Source organism: Periplaneta americana, chromosome 8 (assembly GCF_040183065.1).
Source record: "Periplaneta americana isolate PAMFEO1 chromosome 8, P.americana_PAMFEO1_priV1, whole genome shotgun sequence".
Lineage (NCBI taxonomy): Eukaryota > Metazoa > Arthropoda > Insecta > Blattodea > Blattidae > Periplaneta > Periplaneta americana.
The window spans coordinates 7051901-7073451 of NC_091124.1; the positions used below are offsets into that span (position 1 = coordinate 7051901).

Sequence of the window (21551 nt, forward strand, 5' to 3'; positions counted from 1 at the left end):
CAATACAAATCCTGTATATAATTGCAGAAATTAGTGTGAGAATAAAAAATAAATCCTCGAAAAATTCAAGGAAAACAGCACAAGGAGTGAAACAAGGCTGTCCACTATACCCACTATTATTTAATGTATATGTAGATGAGTTGACCAGGGAATGGAAAGAACAATTGAACACACATTATTTGCTAAATGATACAACCTTAGACACATTACTGTTTGCAGATAACCAAATCGTAGTTGCTGACTCAGAAGATAATATGCGAAGAGCAATATACAAATTAGGAAAACTTTCGAAAACATATAATTTGAAAATTTCAACAAAAAAAAAAAAAAACCAAGGTTTTAGCATTCTCTGGGTCAAATTCCATCAGATCAAAAAATAGTTGTAGATAATCATATATTAGAACAAGTTAACTCTTTTGATTATTTAGGTTGCAACCTCTCTCACATTTCCCCTAAGGATTTTGACAATAAAATGGCTAAATATCAGCAACTCATAAGCACTACTAAAAGAACACTGCTGAAGAAGGTTAGAACTGAGACTGTTTAAAAATTTTACAAAACACTAATCGTACCAACACTATTATATGGTTCTGAAACATGGACACTCACCTCACAGAAGACCAGAAGCAACAGAGCTACGACTCTTAAGGTCACTAGCAGGTTATACACTTCTTGATCACCAAAGAAACGAGGACATTCACAACATATTAAAAATACAAAACATAACTACAATTCTAGATACATACAGAAGACGTTGGTACGACCATGTGATGAGAATGCCCCAGAAAGAATACCACAAAATATCCTAAACTACACACCAAGAGGAAGGAGAAACATCGGGAGACTGCAGAAGCATTGGAGGGACCAGCTGAATCCAGGAGACAGAACAGGCCGAATGGCCTAATCCGAAGAGCATTTGATGATGATAATAATAATAATATACCTAAAATTGATTCCTGCGCAACTGTGTGTTTAATGTATTACTAAATTCTAGGTGAGTGAGTTTGCGTATGTGTTGTATGTCCTCATTTTCTGGTAGATTGTCTGTGTGTCCTTTGTGTGGGTATTGAGAATATGACATACATGGAACTTGCAGAATATACGAAGAACATATTATAGCGTACAGATAATTATGTGCACACATGCCAAAATAATGACATGTTATTAACTGTAGGTGCCATCAGATGGCCTTGCTGCTACACGAAAGAACTTACATTTGAATTCCTTAAGAATTTTTTGCTTAATCAGTTACATGTTCATAATTTCTCAACAAGTATATCGAGGAATGTAAGGTGAATGAATCGTATGTCTGCAACGAATTAATAAATCACATAATTAGAGTGCTATCCGAGGATGAAGAAAACATTTATCAAATTCTTCTAAAGTGTAAAGTTAATTAATTGTTTGAATGTTATAAAGCAGACGAAAGTAAGTTTGTTTTGTATTTTTGTTGAGAATAAAATCTTATTTTCTTTCCATTTGCAGCCATAATGTCATAATAAATAATGATGATATCATGGCATAATATATTCAAGAATCTGATGTTAACTGGTAAAATAATCATAAAAGAGACAGGAGCAATTATGTTTATTTTCTCTCTCTCTCTCTCTCTTAAAAACAAAGCAAAAGGAACATAAAAACACTAGGTTGTGTTCGAACGCAGGACCTCACGAATATTAGGCCAGAACGCTACCATTACACTATAAAGTAACACACAGAATACTTTAATTATAACTGTAGGTATCAGGGAACGTGATCCAACAACATGTAACATCGCTTGTTCCCGAATTGTAGTGAAGATACCCGAAGGGAAATTAGCTTCTAGAGAGTACATGGTACTTAAAGGATATATGAAGAATATTGCGCACATGGCAAAATAATGACATGTTATTTACTGTAGGTGCCATCAGATGGCTCTGCTGCTACAGGAAACAACATACATTTGGATTCCTTAAGAATTTTTTGCTATGTCAGTTACGTTTTCTCAATTTTTCAACATGTGTATGGAGGAATGGTAAGTGAATGAATCTTATGCCTGTAATGAATTAAGAAATCACATAATTAGAGTGCTATGCTTTCATCGTGGTAAATAATGAATGGAAAATTCTTAAGTGCATAATAAAAACTTCAAAGCTGTGGATATTACAAGTATTGTTCTCATGTTTTTAAAGATTTCTGTTTTGTCTGACTTTCGACATCGACATAAGCTTCCTTCAAAATATGTGTTGAAAATATTTCCGCTTCCTGTTACATCATTAACTCATGTGCGTTTTGAGATCTTCCTTATCTATTCAGTACATCATTTGACGTCAGGATGAGGTGTAACAGGAAATGTCCTGCGGTACATAATGTCGGCCTCGCAATCATAGCGTTGTTTTCTGGTCTTATCATTTTAGAGAAGCTTTGAATCCTGTTCAGTCAATTTCTTCAATTCAGGTCTTAATAATTTCTAAAATAGTTTGTGATCTTATTACATAGATTCGAGTTGAATCATATAAAGTTTGATTTAAGAGTTCAGGAAATCGTGGAATTTATATTTTAATTTCTCAGACTTTGTAAAGTTGTTTAATATTAGTTAATCCATTTTCAGAGTTGAGGAACTCATGAAATTTATATCAGCTTGATTTGCTACAGATTAGAGACTAAATATATTTTCACAGTTCAGGAGCTCGTAGGATTAACAAATCTTCGGTTCTCACAGGTTAGCGGTGCAGAATCCTGCCAGTTTTCTGCCTTATTTCAGAAAATTGAAGCATGTAACAGCATTATCTTTTTCTACAGATTCAAGTCACGTGCAGTCGTACACAACCTATTGTTGTGATAGTTGAATCAGCTCATCCTAGACCCAGTTGAGAATGGATTTCGCAGGACACATCGCTATACTCCTGGGGTGCATCATTGCATGTAAGTAACGCTTTTTTAAATTTTATCAGTTGTTTGCATTGTTCCCTAGTGTGACAACCTGGACTGTATTATAATTTAATTACCTTTGGACTCTTTTGTTCACAGTCATACGAAATTGGAATTAGGCTATATCTGATATAGATTCATTAATAGAGTTCTACTCAAGGGCAGGTGTTTCACTACAAACCCAACATTCTCCAACCTTTCCTGTTATTATTTTCATAAATGTATGTGCCACATTTTCTTCAAAGAATTTGCTATACATTTTGGTGTCAGCAACTAGTTAGAAATCTGGCTTTTCTTTCTTATTTCTCAGACAGAAAAAATTAAAAATTGTAATCTACAGACAGATTTGCGTATTAATCAAAGTTAATTGTATTTATACAATGTTAGTTTTTATGTTTATCGAAAATAAAGAACTAAAATTTGAAAATAACAATGCCCATTCCTCCTCCATATTGGATTCTTCTCGGCCCAGTCGGTGGTTCTCACACTCATGACTCTGACTACATAACTGAGAAGGGAACCATCTGATGTAGATTTATAATGAAGTAACAATGTGCATTCAGATTTCAATAATTCGCAAAATTATTAATTTTCTGCAATATTGATCTGTCTCTGTGTGCCTGTTGCGTAATGTGGAGACCACAGAAAGAGAAACATCAAACTCTGTAGCCCTTTTTTTTTGCAGAGATTGACCTTTTCGTAAGAGAAGTAGAGCATGATACACTTTAAACTCAATGAAATGTCTCATTTTGTCAGAAGCTTTAATAAACAAGGCACTAATCAGTATTTGTTATCATAGCAATGTGAGAAAGCTGACCAATTAGAAGTTGTCTTGGCCTTCCATAACCAAACTTTTCTTATTTCAGGTAATTACTCTGAATTGAGGCCGTTAATATTTAAAATTCTTAACCATAGATGCAATAAATATTTCAGTTTATATATTTACCAATTTTCACCATCACAGCTTCGAAAACGAAAAACCTGTACAATTTATTATGGGTGTTCCCAAATTGTTTTGAGCAGTGCTGTTGGACGAATGCCTAGCACTTGACAATAAAGTCATTGGCCGTCTTGCACGCAGGTACTTTTGTATGACTTTAATGTCCTTGTAGCATTTGATGTGTCCCATGTGCATCTCTTCATTTGCATCACAGTGCATAGGCGCATGTATAGAAATTCTGGTACGTTAAACCAAAGTTCCCGGGTTCGATACCCGGCTCCGGAACAAATTTTCCCTCGAAATTATTCAAATCAACTTTACAGGGAGTTATACCTGAAATCTTGATTTGCAATTCTGATCCTGTGCAGGTGGCTTGCCAAACAACCATGACCTGTTACCAACCTGAACATTACATCGGCAGATATATTTGGACCTTCTAGAATAATCTCGAAGTTAGTCAATAACATTTCCCAGGTTTTGCCTTTTCTTGCATCCGAAATTCGTTGTTATTGGGGACCACTGAATTTACATATAATTAGTTGTTTTACAGAATAGAATAGAAGTCCATTATTAGACGATTGTAAAATTTCAGTACCCTTTTATCCGTTTTCCATTTACACCACAATGGGAAGAATACCATTGTGAAATTGATTCTTTCATTATATAATAGGTAATTTTCTTACAATGTTGAATTTCAGCGCATTTTGTAGACTGTTGTGAAATTATAGATTGTATGGCTGCTTGGATGTTCATGATAATGTTAAGAACTTCCTCTTTGAACCACAGTGAATATTATCTCCTTAATGAAGGACGATGACATACTTTGAACTGCCTGTTCTGATCCAGGTTACAGCTTGGTTCTAAAGCCCTTAACACCACACATAATACGCGTGAGAGAAGGGGTCAGCGTGACACTGGAAGCTTACGTGGAGTCAGACGAAGATAACTTGTGGTTCTTCGGTCCAGGAAATATGAAACTGGGAGATTTCGATCACAGAGTGACCATCACCAGGGAGGAGTTTAAAATGAAGCTCCATATCTGGAGGGTGGACCGGTTTCAGTCCGGCGTCTACTTTTTGAAAGGGTTCGACGTCTGGAGTAACGAATGCCTCAACTGGACTGTGATCGTACAAGGTTGGTTCTCCATACTTTTGTGGTGGTATTTCACAACCAGGACACAATGAATGCATGCCTATTGAATCTGTATCTGTGTGATTGCAGTTGTTCCTGATTTTCACGTTTCCATGGAAACTGCCTCCACGTGCGGCATCAGTGTTGAGGAACCAGAACTGAGCTGTGGAACTTCGCATGACGGTGGCATTGCATGGGAGTATGAGGGGTGTGACGTCACCATCAGGGACTGGAACCACAATATAATGAAAGAATACGACCAATGTGGGGTGAGTGTTCCTCAGATGTCTGATATGTAAAATGAGTAGATATATTGCATTTCACACTTTTCACTTATTCTGCTGATGACTTAGGAAGAAATCAGTAGGAATACAGCTCAAGTTATACGGACTCAGAGTTAGTTATATAGATGTACTTTTATGTAAAACAGGTTTGAAATCAGTTTACATAACTCAGAGAAAGACTGTCTTATGAACCAAAATATTATATGGAACTACATTGAATGCTTGGCTATAATTGAAGTACATAAAACCAGTTTGTCGCCTCGTTTGAGATGCGATTAGTTACTGTCGACTAAGTATTAGTAAATCCATGTTGTGTTGGGCTCTAGTTTTCACATAAATGAAATGTGTTTGCATATAATAGTTTAATTTGTTTTTGTAATCATTTGGAATAAATTTTGATCTACAATTTGTAACATAATTTCTTTTCTCGTTTCTAGATAGAGGACTAATTGCTGTTTGTTTTGTAATGTAGAGACTGTACAATTTTTCATACTGGTGCTAGATATACTATGAGTTAACAAAGGAAAATAAATTTGAGATAACCCTACAATAATATTATGAATAATGATGATGATGATGATAATAATTTTAATAATAATAATAATAATAACAACAACAACAACATTAATGTTAGTGGCAAGATCTGAAATCGAAGCCAAGCTAGTTTCAATCCCCCTCTTCAACATGATGTCTTATTATTTAACGATTCGTTTCTGTCGTGTCATTTTCTCATCACTATTCAACTTGAATATTAGGTGGGTTCAATTGTAGTAGATTATGGAATTAGGTCGTACACAATATTTCAAGTGATAAAAATATAAGGCAGAGGGTAATTTGTCATTGACATAATAATGTTCGTTTTTTTTCTTCTTTTTTTTTATATTTACACCTATTATAATATCGAAAGCCTCATACAACTACGACGTTATCAACAAATGTAGCGTTATTCAAATATTTTAATGCAGTCTGTTAATGTTCGAAGACAATCATTTGAGAACTACAACTGGCATGAGGAAGAATCAGAGAAAGTACCCTGTTAAGTAGACAAGCATAGAAAAAATTGGTTTATATTAAAATGGCTCTAATGAAAACGTGCAGTTTTGTTGGTACGTCGTGCTTGGAATGATGTCCTCTATATATTCTGTTTTAAAGTTTATTATTATAAAATTGTATATTATAAACTTTATTATTGTCGTTAACATGAATTTTAATTACTGTGGCACCTGACATGGTATTTTGAATATCTGGTGCCATGATAATACTTGCTTTGCTACACCGTATGTGGTCGATAATTCACAAGTCAATTAATTACAAAATTGTATTATGAAAACTACAGTAGTGACAAACGTTCATGAAAATAAGGAACATCGAAGGCTATTTCTGGCATAGTTAAAAAGAACACTGCCTAAAATGTTTGATATATTATATTTAGACATAAGGATAATATTTTGATGTTGTAATCCAGGTTATATTTGCAGGAATAAAAGCAACAGCAATGTAAGTCAGCAATTGCAAAAAATAAGATATATTTTTAACATTTTGCAATTATTGAAATATGTGTTGAAATACGATTTAAATGGCTATTTGTGCAAGTATAATGTTGTTTGAAATTTAGAAACAAAAGAAAAGTTCACAGATTTTTCTGGCATTCATAAGTCGAAATGTCAAAACACCTGACTTTCATCACTTTGGCTTTGAAACCCTCGTTTACAAACTGCATTTAGAATAAGCTCACTATACCAAATTCACTCTAGAGGAGGAAAATGTTTCGACCGCAGCACAGAAAATCAGAGGAAGTCTTCGGAAATGCAATGTTAGAAAAGAATCGCTAATAATACTAGAACATGTAAGAACGAAAGATAGGAATTTTCTTTCCCAGGAACGGAATGAATGCAAGAATACAGAAGATGGGGGAAAAAGTCCAGGAAGGGGAAATTGTCTGGCTTTCCCCACTTCAACTCGAACTCTGACCACACATAACCTGATGCAATGTGTTTCTTCACAGGAACTCTCTACACTTGATTCTGCTGAGAGACAAAAACGTCTGTTAGAAGCAGCCAAGATTGGAGACGTCATATTGGCATCTGTGCTGCTGACGTTGGGAACACCAGTAGATACAGGGAAAGATTCTGACAAAAATCCACTTTGTGAGGCTTCCCGACAAAGGCACATCAAATTAACACAGCTACTTTTGAACACAGGTGCAAATTTTTCTGCAGGATTTCTTTGTGATATATTTGGAGATGGATTTGAGTACAGAAAGATATTAACTCCCTTTCATTGCGCAGTGTGGTCGGGATCACTTTCTGTAGTAGAAATATTTCTTGCTCGCGGCATAAACCCGATCTCTAACAATGAAAGTGTTGATACTGTTCCACCCTTTCTGTTTGCGGCTCTGTCAGGATCTGTACCACTCGTCCAAGCATTCTTGTCATGGGGCACTGATCAGAATTGCACGGACAGCAAAGATCGTACTGCGATATTTTATGCAGCACGATCAGGATCTGATTCACTTGTTCGTAAATTGATAGACATAGGTGCGAAGCCACGGTCTGTTGATGTTAATGGTAACAGTCTCTTGTTCTTCGCTGCTAGATCAGGCTCTGTGTCTGTAGTGAAATTTCTCGTATCCCTTGGTGCAGACCCTTTGCATAAGAACGCTTTCAATGAAACAGCTATAGTTCCTGCAACACATTCAGGATCCGTTTTGATGATGGAAATATTTCTAAATTTGGGATTGAGTCCTTCCTCACGGGATAGGCTGGGAAGGTCACTAATACACATAACAATCCTTAAAAGTGACTTTTTACTTACTCAGTTTCTTATCAGTGCTGGCGCTGAAGTAAATGTTGTGGACAACGAAGGTAAGACACCACTTCTTTTGGCAGCAGTTATGGGTCATTTGCAAATTACTCAGTCGCTTATCAAAGCGGGAGCTCGGACAGACGCTGTGGACAGAGAGCGGAGAACAGCGCTCCACTGGTCAGCAAAAGAGGATCACTTGCAAGTTACTCAGTATCTTATTGAAGCAGGCGCTAGCATAAATCTTGCTGACAGTAGGGGTAATACAGCGCTCCATTATGCAGCAATAGGGGATCACTTGCAAGTTACGCAGTATCTTATCGAAGTAAGCGCTAGCATAAATCTTGTGGACAATGGGGGTCATACACCGCTCCACTGGGCAGCAATAGAGGGTCACTTGCAAATTACTCAGTATCTTATCAAAGCAGGCGCTAGCATAAATCTTGCTGACAATGGGGGTTATACACCGCTCCATTGGGCAGCAATAGAAGATCACTTGCAAGTTACGCAGTATCTTATCGAAGCAGGCGCTAGCATAAATCTTTTGGACAATGGGGGTAATACACCGCTCCACTGTGCAGCAATGGAGGGTCACTTGCAAGTTACTCAGTATCTTGTCAAAGCAGGTGCTAGCATAAATCTTGCTAACAATAGGGGTTATACACCACTCCATTGGGCAGCAATAGGGAATCACTTGCAAGTTACTCAGTATCTTATCCAAGCAGGCGCTAGCATAAATCTTTTGGACAATGAGGGTTATTCACCACTACACTGGGCAGCAATAGAGGGTAACTTGCAAGTTACTCAGTATCTTATCGAAGCAGGTGCTAACCTAGACTTTGTTGGTAAAGAAGGTTTAACACCGCTCCATTTCGCGGCACTTAAAGGTTTCTTTGAAATTAGTCAGATTCTTGTCAAAGCAGGCGCTAATCCAAACGTAGTGGACAATGAGGGCAAGACTCCGCTCCATCATGCGGCAAAAAATGGTAACTTGCAAGACGTTGAGATTCTTATCAAGGTAGGCGCTGTCCCTGATGTTGTGGACAATGAAGGAAAAACAGCCCTTCACTGGGCGGCATTTGAGGGTCATTTACAAATAGTTGGGTTTCTTATCGGGTCTGGTGTGAGCCCTATAGCTAGTTATAAAAGTGGCAAGACACCGTTAGACTTGGCCAGGCAGGCGAACAGACGTGAAGTGGTAGAATATCTGTCAGGACTGAAAGAATGACATTGTGCTGTAGTTGCATGAATTATCTTGTACGATGCTGTAATGCTGATAGCGTTATGAAGTTTAAGACAGTTCCTTACCTACTTTCCTTTGTTACTGTTACAGGAATTGCTAGGCTATATATCAATATAAGTGGTTTTTTTTTTCTTTTTGTTTTTTTAATTTGAAGTTATTAGTTGCGCTATTCGTTATAATTTGCACAGTAAGATATAAACATTTTTTTATTTTAGTAGGTTATTTTTCGACGCTTTATAAACATCTTAGGTTATTAAGCGTCTGAATGAGATGAAGGTGATAATGCTGGTGAAATGAGTCCGGGGTCCAGCATCGAATGTTACCCAGCATTTGCTAATATTGGGTTGAGGGAAAGCCCCGAAAAAACCTCAACCAGGTAACTTGCTCCGACCGGGAATTGAACCTATGCCACCTGGTTTTGCGGTTATACGCACTAACCGTTACTCCACAGGTGTGGACGATATAACGATATAAACGTGATGCAAGGAAATTTTAATATTAATAAATTACTTGTAAATATTATTTTGTTTACTTATGTGTATTATAAGAACATAACACATCATCATATTATATATATATATATAATATACATATATACATAAATACATAATGTGGCGCCTTTTGGAATATTCTGGTTGTGTCGGGGAGTTGTGCGCGCATCTGGCGAGAAGGAAGGTTGCGGGGAAATGGAAAAATTAACCCCTGAAGCTAGCAGTGGTACGGAGCAAGGGGGGAGAAAAGCTGCTGTGGCTGGGCAGACCTAAGAAAGCATCTGGGAGCAGATTGCTTTGGAGGTCCAGAAGCTTCGCGACGCAGAACATTCCAAATGTCCGTGGTAAATAAATAACACCATGAGCTGCTGACGAGAGTTAGTTAGTCTTCAGTCAGCCTTCAAGTCTTGTCTTGGACAGCGGCGACGTATCCGGAGGATCTGAGTTGGACGTGCAGTGAACTTGAGTGAGTCCATAACTGTGGCAGTGGCCTGGCGAAGACGACGCATCCGGAGGATCTGAGTTCGACGTGCAGTGAACTTGAACAGTGAGCTAGAAGAACTAGGCAAGAACAAGCGAACTGTGAACTGAGAACTGACAGTTTTGTTCTGCACTTATTTTATGATTAATTATTAGTTTAGTGGTCATCCAAGTGAATGGATTTCCACGAGAAATTAGGCAATGTACAAAGTGTCGTTGCAGAAGGTCAAGTGACTTCCCTGAGATGTGGGTTGTAGAGCCATCTTGCTGCATCCATTGTCGTTGGAAGAGTAAGTTTCTGGCGCGACAAAAACCTTGCAAGTCCCGCACGAATGGGGTAATATTGAGATCTCTGTAGAGCACGTGGGTTACTGTTTTTGGATTCTGTGCAGAATCCTCGACGAAATAAGGGCACAATACTACATGAACGGGCACTGTGAACCAAATCATAACCTGCGTTCTGTGAGGTGCTTTCTGTATAATGACATTAGGCTGTTAAAAACCTAAAAAACGAATTGTTTTTTCGGGTGATGTAGTCATGAAGGTGAATATGACTTTCATCTGAAAAGTGTATGTTGCATATGGATCCTGATACTGTTCTTTAATGTGGGACAAATTTGTCCCGTCCTGATGTCCTACTCCATGTGACAGGAAATAAATGTTCCGCAATAAATACCTTCTCCTATGTTGTGAGAAACATAATTGCAGAAATCAACACAACACTGAATTCACAATGTGTCAAGCTATTATTCTAGAATTCTAGATCACATATAACTTACCCCAGATAGGTCGGCTTTATAGGCTTTGACATTAACAACTTTTGTCAGGTTTACTATGCTGCCATCTAGTTGTTACATAAGGAGTGATGTCATAATTCCAATTTTAATTGCATTAGTTACTGTAGTGCCATCTCGTGTTTGTTTACGGCAGACGAGTGGCATTCCTGGCGGTTGTTCTCTTCAAAGTGCAAACGATTTTAACATAGTGATGACCTATCTGTTACATGTATGATCTAGGCTATTATATACAATAAATAAATAAATAAATAAATAAATGAATAAATAAATAAATATTTCGTCACTAGGGAAACGTGGACAAGAGATGAGCAATAAATTCAGTGTCATTTGTTTTGACTCATTAATTCCAGTGTCATTTCTTTTACCGCATACGGTATTACATTGATATTGAAATAAAAATGTTTATCAATAATTTAATATACTGTATTGGGGACCCATTTCTAAATAAGTAAATAAATAAATATAGTCTAACTTTAGGAGAAATGATTGTTACCTCTGAACAACCCAAGTACAATGTAAACTCAGACTATATGTTACATTTCAAGAGATGATGATGATCGCATTTGGTGACAGAAGACCCAAGTACAATGTAAACTCTGACTATATGTTACATTTCAAGAGATGATGATGATCGCATTTGGTGACAAAAGACGTTGACAACAAGAGGTATTCAGAATTTTTAACGAAATCCATCCAGATCGGCCACCTATTCTCAGTCAAATGTGAGCAGGACAGAATCAAAATTCAGAGAACACTGACATGTTAGAGACTTGATTAAATTTATTTATTTGGTTGCCTACAAGAGGGCAAAGCCCTAGTAATAATAGGCAGTACAAATTTATATTCATTTACGTCATGAAAATTGAACAAAATATAAAGTGATATGAAAAGAGAGACATCTACAGACATAAACATAATGTGTAAGAGTAAAAATAGGAATATTATTTTAAATCTACCACCTTGAATAATTGTAATTAAGGCAAAACTTGTGAGGCACAATGAATGAATTGTGCTATTGATGTAAAATAATGAACATTATCCCTCTCAGAATATTGTGAAGCTGAGAGTCTTAAATAGCCTAGGTTACTTACCAAGCAAAGGTAGAGATATTTATGATATAAGAACTGACATGATCAAGCAGATTATTCCTTATATTTGGTACCCCTCACACATTGCTTTAATCAATGCTTTTCTACTTGTGTTTTTCCTGGTATGTTAAAGTTTGCCAAACTAATTCCTGTATTTAAAAAGGATGACCGAGCTAAGTCTGAAAACTACAGACCCATTTCATTAGTTCCTAATTTTTCCAAAATTATTGAAACAGTTGTGTATTTAAAATTGTTTGAATATTTTAAATCTTATCATTTGTTTAGTTGTTCTCCATGTGGTTTTAGCAAGAGTGTAACTACTATTGATGCAGTTGATATGTTCAACACTTCAGGATTTGATAAACATTGCAATACCTTTGCTTCCTTGTGCGACTTATGAAAAGCATTTGATACTGTTTCTCACGAAATTTTAATTTCTGAACTTAAATATTATGGTATCAATGGAATTAATTTGGACCTGATAATAAATTATTTCTCTGATCATAGTGAATGTGTCGCCTTGAATGTTTTTAATTCTAATTCTGAATCCGTTTCTGTTGGGGTCCCTCTAGGCTCTGTTTTGGGACCTCTGTTAGTTTTAATTATGATAAATAATCTGCCTAAAATATTTATAGTAACTCGATTGTATTTGCTGATGATACTAATTTGTATCATACTAGTGATGGCATAATTGTTTTATTATGGACAATTCCTTTAATGAGGCAGCTGCGTGATTTGAGGCTAATGGATTCTGTTTAACTCAGACTAAGACACAACATGTGTTATTTACGTTATGTGATCCCTCAATTTTCAACTATCAGTCATTTGCTAAACTTTTAGGAATTGTACTGGATCCCAAATTATCTTGGGGCCCCCCATATTGATTATGTTTGTACTAAACTGTCAACAGTTATTTATTTATTAAGTAAATTGAAAATACTGGTGCCTAAAACATATGTAAGAAGTGCTTATTTTGCCTTCTTTAATGGCATAATAACCTATGGTATTATTGTATGTGGAAATAGTTCTAGAGTATCTAATGTTCTCCTATTACAAATAAAGCCTTACGTGTTTTAATTGGTTCTGTTTATGATGCGCGCTGTAAGCCACTATTCATAACTGAGGCTATTCTTACTGTTATTAATCTTTACATCAGGGGCGTATATTGCAGATGTTCAAGGTGTGTGCTGGACACCCTGTAAATTCGGTAATCTCATTTTTTATTTTAAGTTGTTTTATATAATGCAACAATAATTTTAGTTTATCACAATTTAAATGCGTGGTAATCTCATTGGAAGTTGACTATAAAGTTCAAGACTAATTTTAATTCATTACCATTAAAATATTTTAAATGCCTGCTGGTTGAATGTGCATACCATCCCCAGAACGGCTTTCGTTTTTGTTTTTATAACGTACGCTCTGCCTGACGAAGGAGGATGAGTTCTGATCTGGTTGTCCTGTCCATACAAAAGAACAACCCTTACTGAGAGTTACTGCCATAATTCTCTGTGCGCGCAAGGTGGCATGGTGGGGATACTCGCTTCTCTCAAGCTCGCAGGTCGTACTGCATACAGGCAGCTCAACTTGTCAATAGCGATACAAAATATTGTGTTTGACGTGTGTGTTTACTGTTTGTGTGAGTGAATCTACTGTGTTTAGGTTTTACTAGGGTTCATAGTTGTCTGCCAGCGCAGTGAACAATTTAAATGACTTATTTAATTATAATAGCACTTGGAAATGTGCACTGTAAAAGATCTTTTGCAAAAGCCATTCTCTTCTCGCCCACTAGGAGAGAAATTACATATAGTGAATAAGGGTAGACCTACCCCGCCACTTCCGAATTTAGTGCAACAATATAAAACAAAAAGCGAACAATACACTAGACATTTTTCTATTTCACAATATGAAATTGTAGAATAGTTAGAGGGTTGTGGAACTTCAAACAGGTTATTTTGCTGGCCATAGTTATTGTTTGATCATAAATAATGCAATTTTGAATAACGTTATTTGTAGTTGCCTCTTTTTCTCCGGCATTTGCAGGGCATCATTGAAACAAGGTGATTAATTTTTAAGAAGTTTTGGTGCGAGTACTTTGAATAATATTTAAATGTCATTTTCTTTTAATGTTATGTCATTTTTCCTTTAGTTTAAGGGCATTTTAATGATCATTTTAAGTAGATTTTTAGGTCATCAACATCCGCCCCATAGTTATTATTTATAAATTATATAATTATATATTAAAAATGGCAGTTAATGTTGACCCGATATTTCACTTAGGCCTATAATAATTGTGCGAGATAGACCAACTATATATTTTTTAACAGAACACCCAAACTTCAGGTTCAGCATACGACACTGCTGTACATCTACACTTCTGTGCTGAAGGTAAAGAATAACTTGGCAAATTATTATCACAGATCTGATCATTATAATTATAATACAAGATACAATTTTACTTGGCTGAATCTAATGTTAGACTGGGGGAAAAAAAGAAAAATAATTTATGTCAATGGCAGTATCTATAGTATGTTTAATAGATTACATAAGTCTGCACACACTGTTAGCTATAATACATTTAAGAATGTTTTAAAGCAATGGATGATTAACCATCCCTTTTATAGTATTGGTGAATACTTTCAGTCCTTTGTTAATAACATATTCACTTTGTTTTGTTTTATATTGACTATGTCCGTAGCATATGTGTACCTTAAAAGAAATGCGTCATGATGTATTGTAAAAACACTCTTTCAGCTTTCCCAATAACGGGATTGCCTCATTGGACAAAGCATAACACACAGAGTGAAAACAAAAACCGACCACAAAAGAGAAATGTGGGGAATGGACAAAACAGGGACTTTAATCTAATCTAATCTAATTCTAATCTAATCTAATCTAATCTAATCTAATCTAATCTAATCCACATTAAGTGTAAGGCACAACCAAACACAAGAGCCATTAAAAATAAACGAGTTGTTTAAAGTTACTTATTTTGTATTTTGCGGCAATTAAATTAATATATCCGATATGTAACAATAGAAACAAAAAAAAAACAACACATATCATATATACATAACACAAAAAGCATTACACAGTAGAATGCAGAAGGTAATATACTGTATGTTCTTTTCAAAACTTCCAACCGTTAATAATTTTAGATATGCGGAGGATGTGATGATTTTGTAAAAGAACATGTCGATTTAGTTTTCTGGGGGGAAGGTCAAAACTATTGCTGATTAAATGTTCCGTCGCTTAAACAGCCACTGAAATGAAGAGGTGACAATGATTTAATACTAATCACAAATACATAATTATACAGGAGAGTGTATTAAAAGTTTAGGGTCCAATGCCGTTAGGTGCGGTATCATAATTATTTCAACATATACTTACGTCTTTTGTTGAGTAATTTTTATAATATTTTACTAGTAGCTTTCCTATTTGTGTAAGGATGCACTCGCACAAAAAGCTATTTTTGTTAAAAATATGACTATCTCATTCTCAGACCTTCATCTCATGGGACAGGTTAAATCTTTTACAGAAGTTTGCTCTCATTTTATGATCGATTGTCTGTATGTCCATTGTATAATTAATTTGAAATAGGAAATAATAATAATAATAATAATAATAATAATAATAATAATAATAATATAATCCTCCTTGAAGAGCAGAATGGGGTTTAGACGCAACAGATCATGCATAGACTGTGTATTCTCAGTGTCACAACTAATAGAAAAACATCGCGAGTTCAATGTACCCACATTTATAACATTTATAGACTATGAAAAGGCATTGGACAATGTGAACAGGAGAAAGCTATGGTCAATCCTACAATTGAAAGATATACCACAAAATTAGTAAGGGCAATACAAATCCTGTATATAATTGCAGAAATTAGTGTGAGAATAAAAAATAAAACCTCGAAAAATTCAAGGAAAACAACACAAAGGTGTGAAACAAGGCTGTCCACTATCCCCACTATTATTTAATTTATATGTAGATGAGTTGACCAGGGAATGGAAAGAACAATTGAACACACAGTATTTGCTAAATGATACAACCTTAGACACATTACTGTTTGCAGATGACCAAATCGTAGTTGCTGACTCAGAAGATAATATGCAAAAATAGGAAAACTTTCGAAAACATATAATTTGAAAATTTCAACCAAAAATAACCAAGGTTTTAGCATTCTCTGGGTCAAATTCCATCAGATCAAAAATAGTTGTAGATAATCATATATTAGAACAAGTTAACTCTTTTGATTATTTAGGTTGCAACCTCTCTCACATTTTCCCTAAGGATTTTGACAATAAAATGGCTAAATATCAGCAACTCATAAGCACTACTAAAAGAACACTGTTGAAGAAGGTTAGAACTGAGACTGTTTTGAAATTTTACAAAACACTAATCGTACCAACACTATTATATGGTTCTGAAACATGGCCACTCACCTCACAGCAGATCAGAAGACTAGAAGCAGCAGAGATGCGACTCTTAAGGCCACTAGCAGGTTATACACTTCTTGATCACCAAAGAAACGAGGACATTCACAACATATTAAAAATACAAAACATAACTACAATTCTAGATACATACAGAAGACGTTGGTACGATCATGTGATGAGAATGCCCCCAGAAAGAATACCACAAAATATCCTAAACTTCACACCAAGAGGAAGGAGAAACATTGGCAGACTGAAGAAGCGTTGGAGGGACCAGCTGAATCCAGGAGACGGAACAGGCCCAACGGACTAATCCTAAGAGCATTTGATGATGATTATGATAATATACCTAAAATTGATCCCTGGGCAACTGTGTGTTTAATATATTACTAAATTCTAGGTGAGTGAGTTTGCGTGTGTGTTGTATGTCCTCATTTTCTGGTAGATTGTCTGTGTGTCCTTTGTGTGGGTGTTGAGAATATGATATACATGGAACTTGCAGAATATACGAAGAACATATTATAGCGTACAGGTAATTACGTGCACATATGCCAAAATAATGACATGTTATTAACTGTAGGTGCCATCAGATGGCCTTGCTGCTACACGAAAGAACTTACATTTCAATTCCTTAAGAATATTTTGCTTAATCAGTTACATGTTCATAATTTCTCAACAAGTATATCGAGGAATGTAAGGTGAATGAATCGTATGTCTGCAACGAATTAATAACTCACATAATTAGAGTGCTATGCTTTCACCATGGTAAATAATCAATGGAGAATTTTGAAATACATAATAAAAACTTCAAAACTGTGGATATTACAAGTATTGTTCTCATGTTTTTAAAGATTTCCGATTTTTCTGACTTTGGATATCGACACAAGCTTCCTTCCAAATATGTGGTTAAAATATTTCCGCTTCCTGTTACATCATTAACTCATGTGCGTTTTGAGATCTTCCTTATCTATTCAGTACATCAATTGACATCTGGATGAGGTGTAACAGGAAATGTCCTGCGGTACATAATGTTGGCCTCACAATCCTAGCGTTGTTTTCTGGTCTTAACATTTTAGAGATGTGTTGAATCCTGTTCAGTCTATTTTTTTTCAATTCGTGTCCTAATAATTTCTAAAATAGTGTCTGATCTCATTACATAGGATGAGTTCAATTGTATAAAGTTTGATTTAAGAGTTTAGGAAATCGTGAAATTTATATTTTAATTTCTCAGATTTGTAAAGTTCTTTAATATTACTAAATCTATTTTCACAGTTGAGGAACTCGTAAAATTTATAGCATCTTGATTTGCTACAGATTAGAGACTAAATATATTTTCACAGTTCAGGAATTCGTGGGATTAACAAATCTTCAATTCTCATAGGTCAGCCGTGTAGAATCCTGCCAGATTTCTGCCTTATTTCAGAAAACTGAAGCATGTAACAGCATTAACCTTTTTCTACAGGTTCAAGTCACGTGCAGTTCTACACGATCTATTTTTGTCATAGTTAAACCAGCTCATCCTAGACCCAGTTGAGAATGGATTTCGCAGGACACATCGCTATACTCCTGGGATGCATCATTGCATGTAAGTTACGTTTCTTTTTTTAAATTTTATCAGTTGTTGGCTTTGTTCCCTAGTGTGACAACCTGGACTGTATTATAATTTAATTACCTTTGGACTCTTTTGTTGACATTCATACGAAATTGGAATTAGGCTATATCTGATATTCATTCATTAATAGAGTTCTACTCAAGGACAGGTGTTTCACTACAAACCCAACATTCTCCAACCTTTCCTTTTATTATTTTCATAAATGTATTTGCCACATTTTATTCAAAGAATCTGCTATACATTTTGGTGTCAGCAACTAGTTAGAAATCTGGCTTTTCTTTCTTATTTCTGAGACAGAAAAAATAAAAAATTGTAATCTGCAAACAGATTTGCGTATTAATCAATAATCATTGTATTTATACAATGTTAGTTTTTATGTTTATCGAAAATAAAGAACTAAAATTTGAAAATAACAATGCCCATTCCTCCACCATATTGGGTTCTTCTCGGCCCAGTCAGTGGTTCTCACACTCATGACTCTGACTGCATAACTGAGAAGGGAATCTCTGGTATAGATTTATAATGAAGTAACAATGTGCATTCAGATTTCAATAATTCACAAAATTATTAACTTTCTACAATATTGATCTGTCTCTGTGTGCCTGTTGCGTAATGTGGAGACCACAGAAGGAGAAAGATCAAACTCTGTAGCCAGTTTTTGCAGATGTTTGACCTTTTCGTAAGAGAAGTAGAGCACATTATACACTTTAAACTCATTGAAATGTCTCATTTTGTCAGAAGCTTTAATAAACAAGGCAATAATCAGTATTTGTTATCATAACAATGGGAGAAAGCTGACCAATTAGAAGTTGTCAGGGCCTTCCATAATCAAACTTTTCTTATTTCGGGTAATTACTCTGAATTGAGGCCGTTAATATTTAAAATTCTTAACCATAGATGAAATATATGTTCCAATTTATATATTTACCAATTTTCACCATCACTGCTTCGAAAACGAAAAACCAATACAATTTATTATAGGTGTTCCCAAATTGTTTTGAGCAGTGCTGTTGGACGAATGCCTAGCACTTGACAATAAAGTCATTGGCCGTCTTGCACGCAGGTACATTTGTATGACTTTAATGTCCTTGTAGCATTTGATGTGTCACATGTGCATCTCTTCATTTGCATCACAGTGCATAGGCGCATGTATAGAAAATTCTGATCCTGTACAGGTGGTTTGCTAAACAACCATGACCTGTTACCAACCTGAACATTGCAACATCAGATATATTTGGACCTTCTGGAATAATCTCGAAGTTAGTCGATAAAATTTACCAGGTTTTGCCTTTTCTTGCATCCGAAATTCGTTGTTATTGGTGAGATCTGAATTTACTTATAATTAGTTGTTTTACAGAATAGAATAGAAGTCCATTATTAGATGATTGTAAAATTTCAGTACCCTTTTATCCGTTTTCCACTTACACCACAATGGGAAGAATACCATTGTGAAATTGATTCTTTCATTATATAATAGGTAATTTTCTTACAATGTTGAATTTCAGCACATTTTGTAGACTGTTGTGAAATTATAGATTGTATGGCTGCTTGGATGTTCATGATAATGTTAAGAACTTCCTCTTTGAACCACAGTGAATATTATCTCCTTAATGAAGGACGATGACATACTTTGAACTGCCTGTTCTGATCCAGGTTACAGCTTGGTTCTAAAGCCCTTAACACCACACGTAATACGCGTGAGAGAAGGGGTCAGCGTGACACTGGAAGCTTACGTGGAGTCAGACGAAGATAACTTGTGGTTCTTCGGTCCAGGGAATATGAAGCTGGGAGATTTCGATCACAGAGTGACCATCACCAGGGAGGAGTTTAAAATGAAGCTCCATATCTGGAGGGTGGACCGGTTTCAGTCCGGCGTCTACTTTTTGAAAGGGTTTGACGTCTGGAGTAACGAACGCCTCAACTGGACTGTGATCGTACAAGGTTGGTTCTCCATACTTTTGTGGTGGTATTTCACAACCAGGGCACAAGGAATGCATGCCTGTTGAATCCGTGTCTGTGTGGTTGCAGTTGTTCCTGATTTTCACGTTTCCATGGAAACTGCCTTCACGTGCGGCATCAATGTTGACGAACCAGAACTGAGCTGTGGAACTTCGCATGACGGTGGCATTGCATGGGAGTATGAGGGGTGTGACGTCACCATCAGGGACTGGAACCACAATGTAATGAAAGAATACGACCAATGTGGGGTGAGTGTTCCTCAGATATCTGATATGTAAAATGAGTAGATATATTGCATTTGACACTTTTCACTTATTCTGCTCATGACTTAGGAAGAAATCAGTAAGAATACAGCTCAAGTTATACGGACTCAGAGTTAGTTAAATAGATGTACTTGTATGTAAGACAGTTTCCAAATCAGTTTATATAACTTAGAGAAAGACTGTCTTATGAACCAAAATATTATATGGAACTACGTTGAATGCTTGGCTGTAATTTAAATACATAAAACCAGTTTGTCGCCTCGTTTGAGATGCGATTAGTTACTGTCGACTAAGTATTAGTAAATCCGTGTTGTGTTGGGCTCTAGTTTATTTTTGACATAAAATGAAATGTGTTTGCAAATAATAGTTTAATTTGTTTTTGCAATCATTTGGAATAAATTTTGATCAGTAATTTGTAACATAATTTCTTTTCTCATTTCTAGATAGAGGACTAATTGCTGTTTGTTTTCGTAATGTAGAGATTGTACTATTTTTCATTCTGGTGTTAAATATCCCTTTTGCTTCCTGTGTTAAAAACCTTGGCGTTTACTTTTATACGCATTTAAACTGGAATAACCAAGTAACCCATATTACCAAAAGAGTAGGTGCCATTCATTAAACAGCATTCGAAAATTCCTCTCGCTATCACTCAAGAAAATATTAGTGGAAACACTAGTAATGCCCCACTTCGATTATTGTGATTTTCTACTGGCTGACTTCAATGTCAACCAGTCGCAAAGATTACAACGTGTTCATAATTCTTGTGTTCACTTCGTCTGCGATGTCCGTCGCGCTGACCACATTACTTCATCCTTGCAAACTCTAAACTGGCTACGGCTTAACGAACGTAGAAATTTTCATTCCCTTGTTCTCCATTTCCAAGTCCTTCACACCTCTACACCTACCTACCTTGCCTCCCGTTTCAGTTACCTGTCATCATATCATAATCTCTTCACACGCACCCAAAATATCCGCATACTACTCATACCAACACATAAGACATCATTGTATTCATCATCATACACAATCTCGCTCTCGTGCTTGTGGAATATCCTACCCAGTGACATCAGAGACTGTCGGAATTTAGTAGCGTTCAAAAGGAAACTTATGGA

General features: G+C 35.9%; 2 protein-coding genes across 8 annotated transcripts in view; both read left to right on the plus strand.

The window, feature by feature from the left end:
* The window catches only part of LOC138704439 (ankyrin-1-like), a 55886-nt gene that overhangs the window by 8361 nt on the left and 25974 nt on the right, over positions 1–21551 (plus strand). For 2 of the 7 annotated variants that reach the window (XM_069832310.1, XM_069832317.1), the window contains exons 1-4: positions 7328–7466; positions 18068–18190; positions 19871–20158; positions 20246–20424. In XM_069832310.1, coding sequence (XP_069688411.1) covers positions 18142–18190; positions 19871–20158; positions 20246–20424 — 516 coding nt within the window. In that variant the 5' untranslated portion in view covers positions 7328–7466; positions 18068–18141. Of the gene's footprint in view, positions 1–2327; positions 2437–2507; positions 2702–2781; positions 2905–4696; positions 4985–5071; positions 5251–7327; positions 7467–18067; positions 18191–19870; positions 20159–20245; positions 20425–21551 lie in introns of those variants that run through there. The other 5 variants (XM_069832313.1, XM_069832315.1, XM_069832311.1 and 2 more) reach the window with 5 other exon arrangements.
* Positions 7250–9295, plus strand: LOC138704270 (ankyrin-1-like). The gene has a single exon (XM_069832141.1). The coding sequence runs from the start codon at positions 7250–7252 to the stop codon at positions 9293–9295; it is 2046 nt and encodes a 681-aa protein (XP_069688242.1).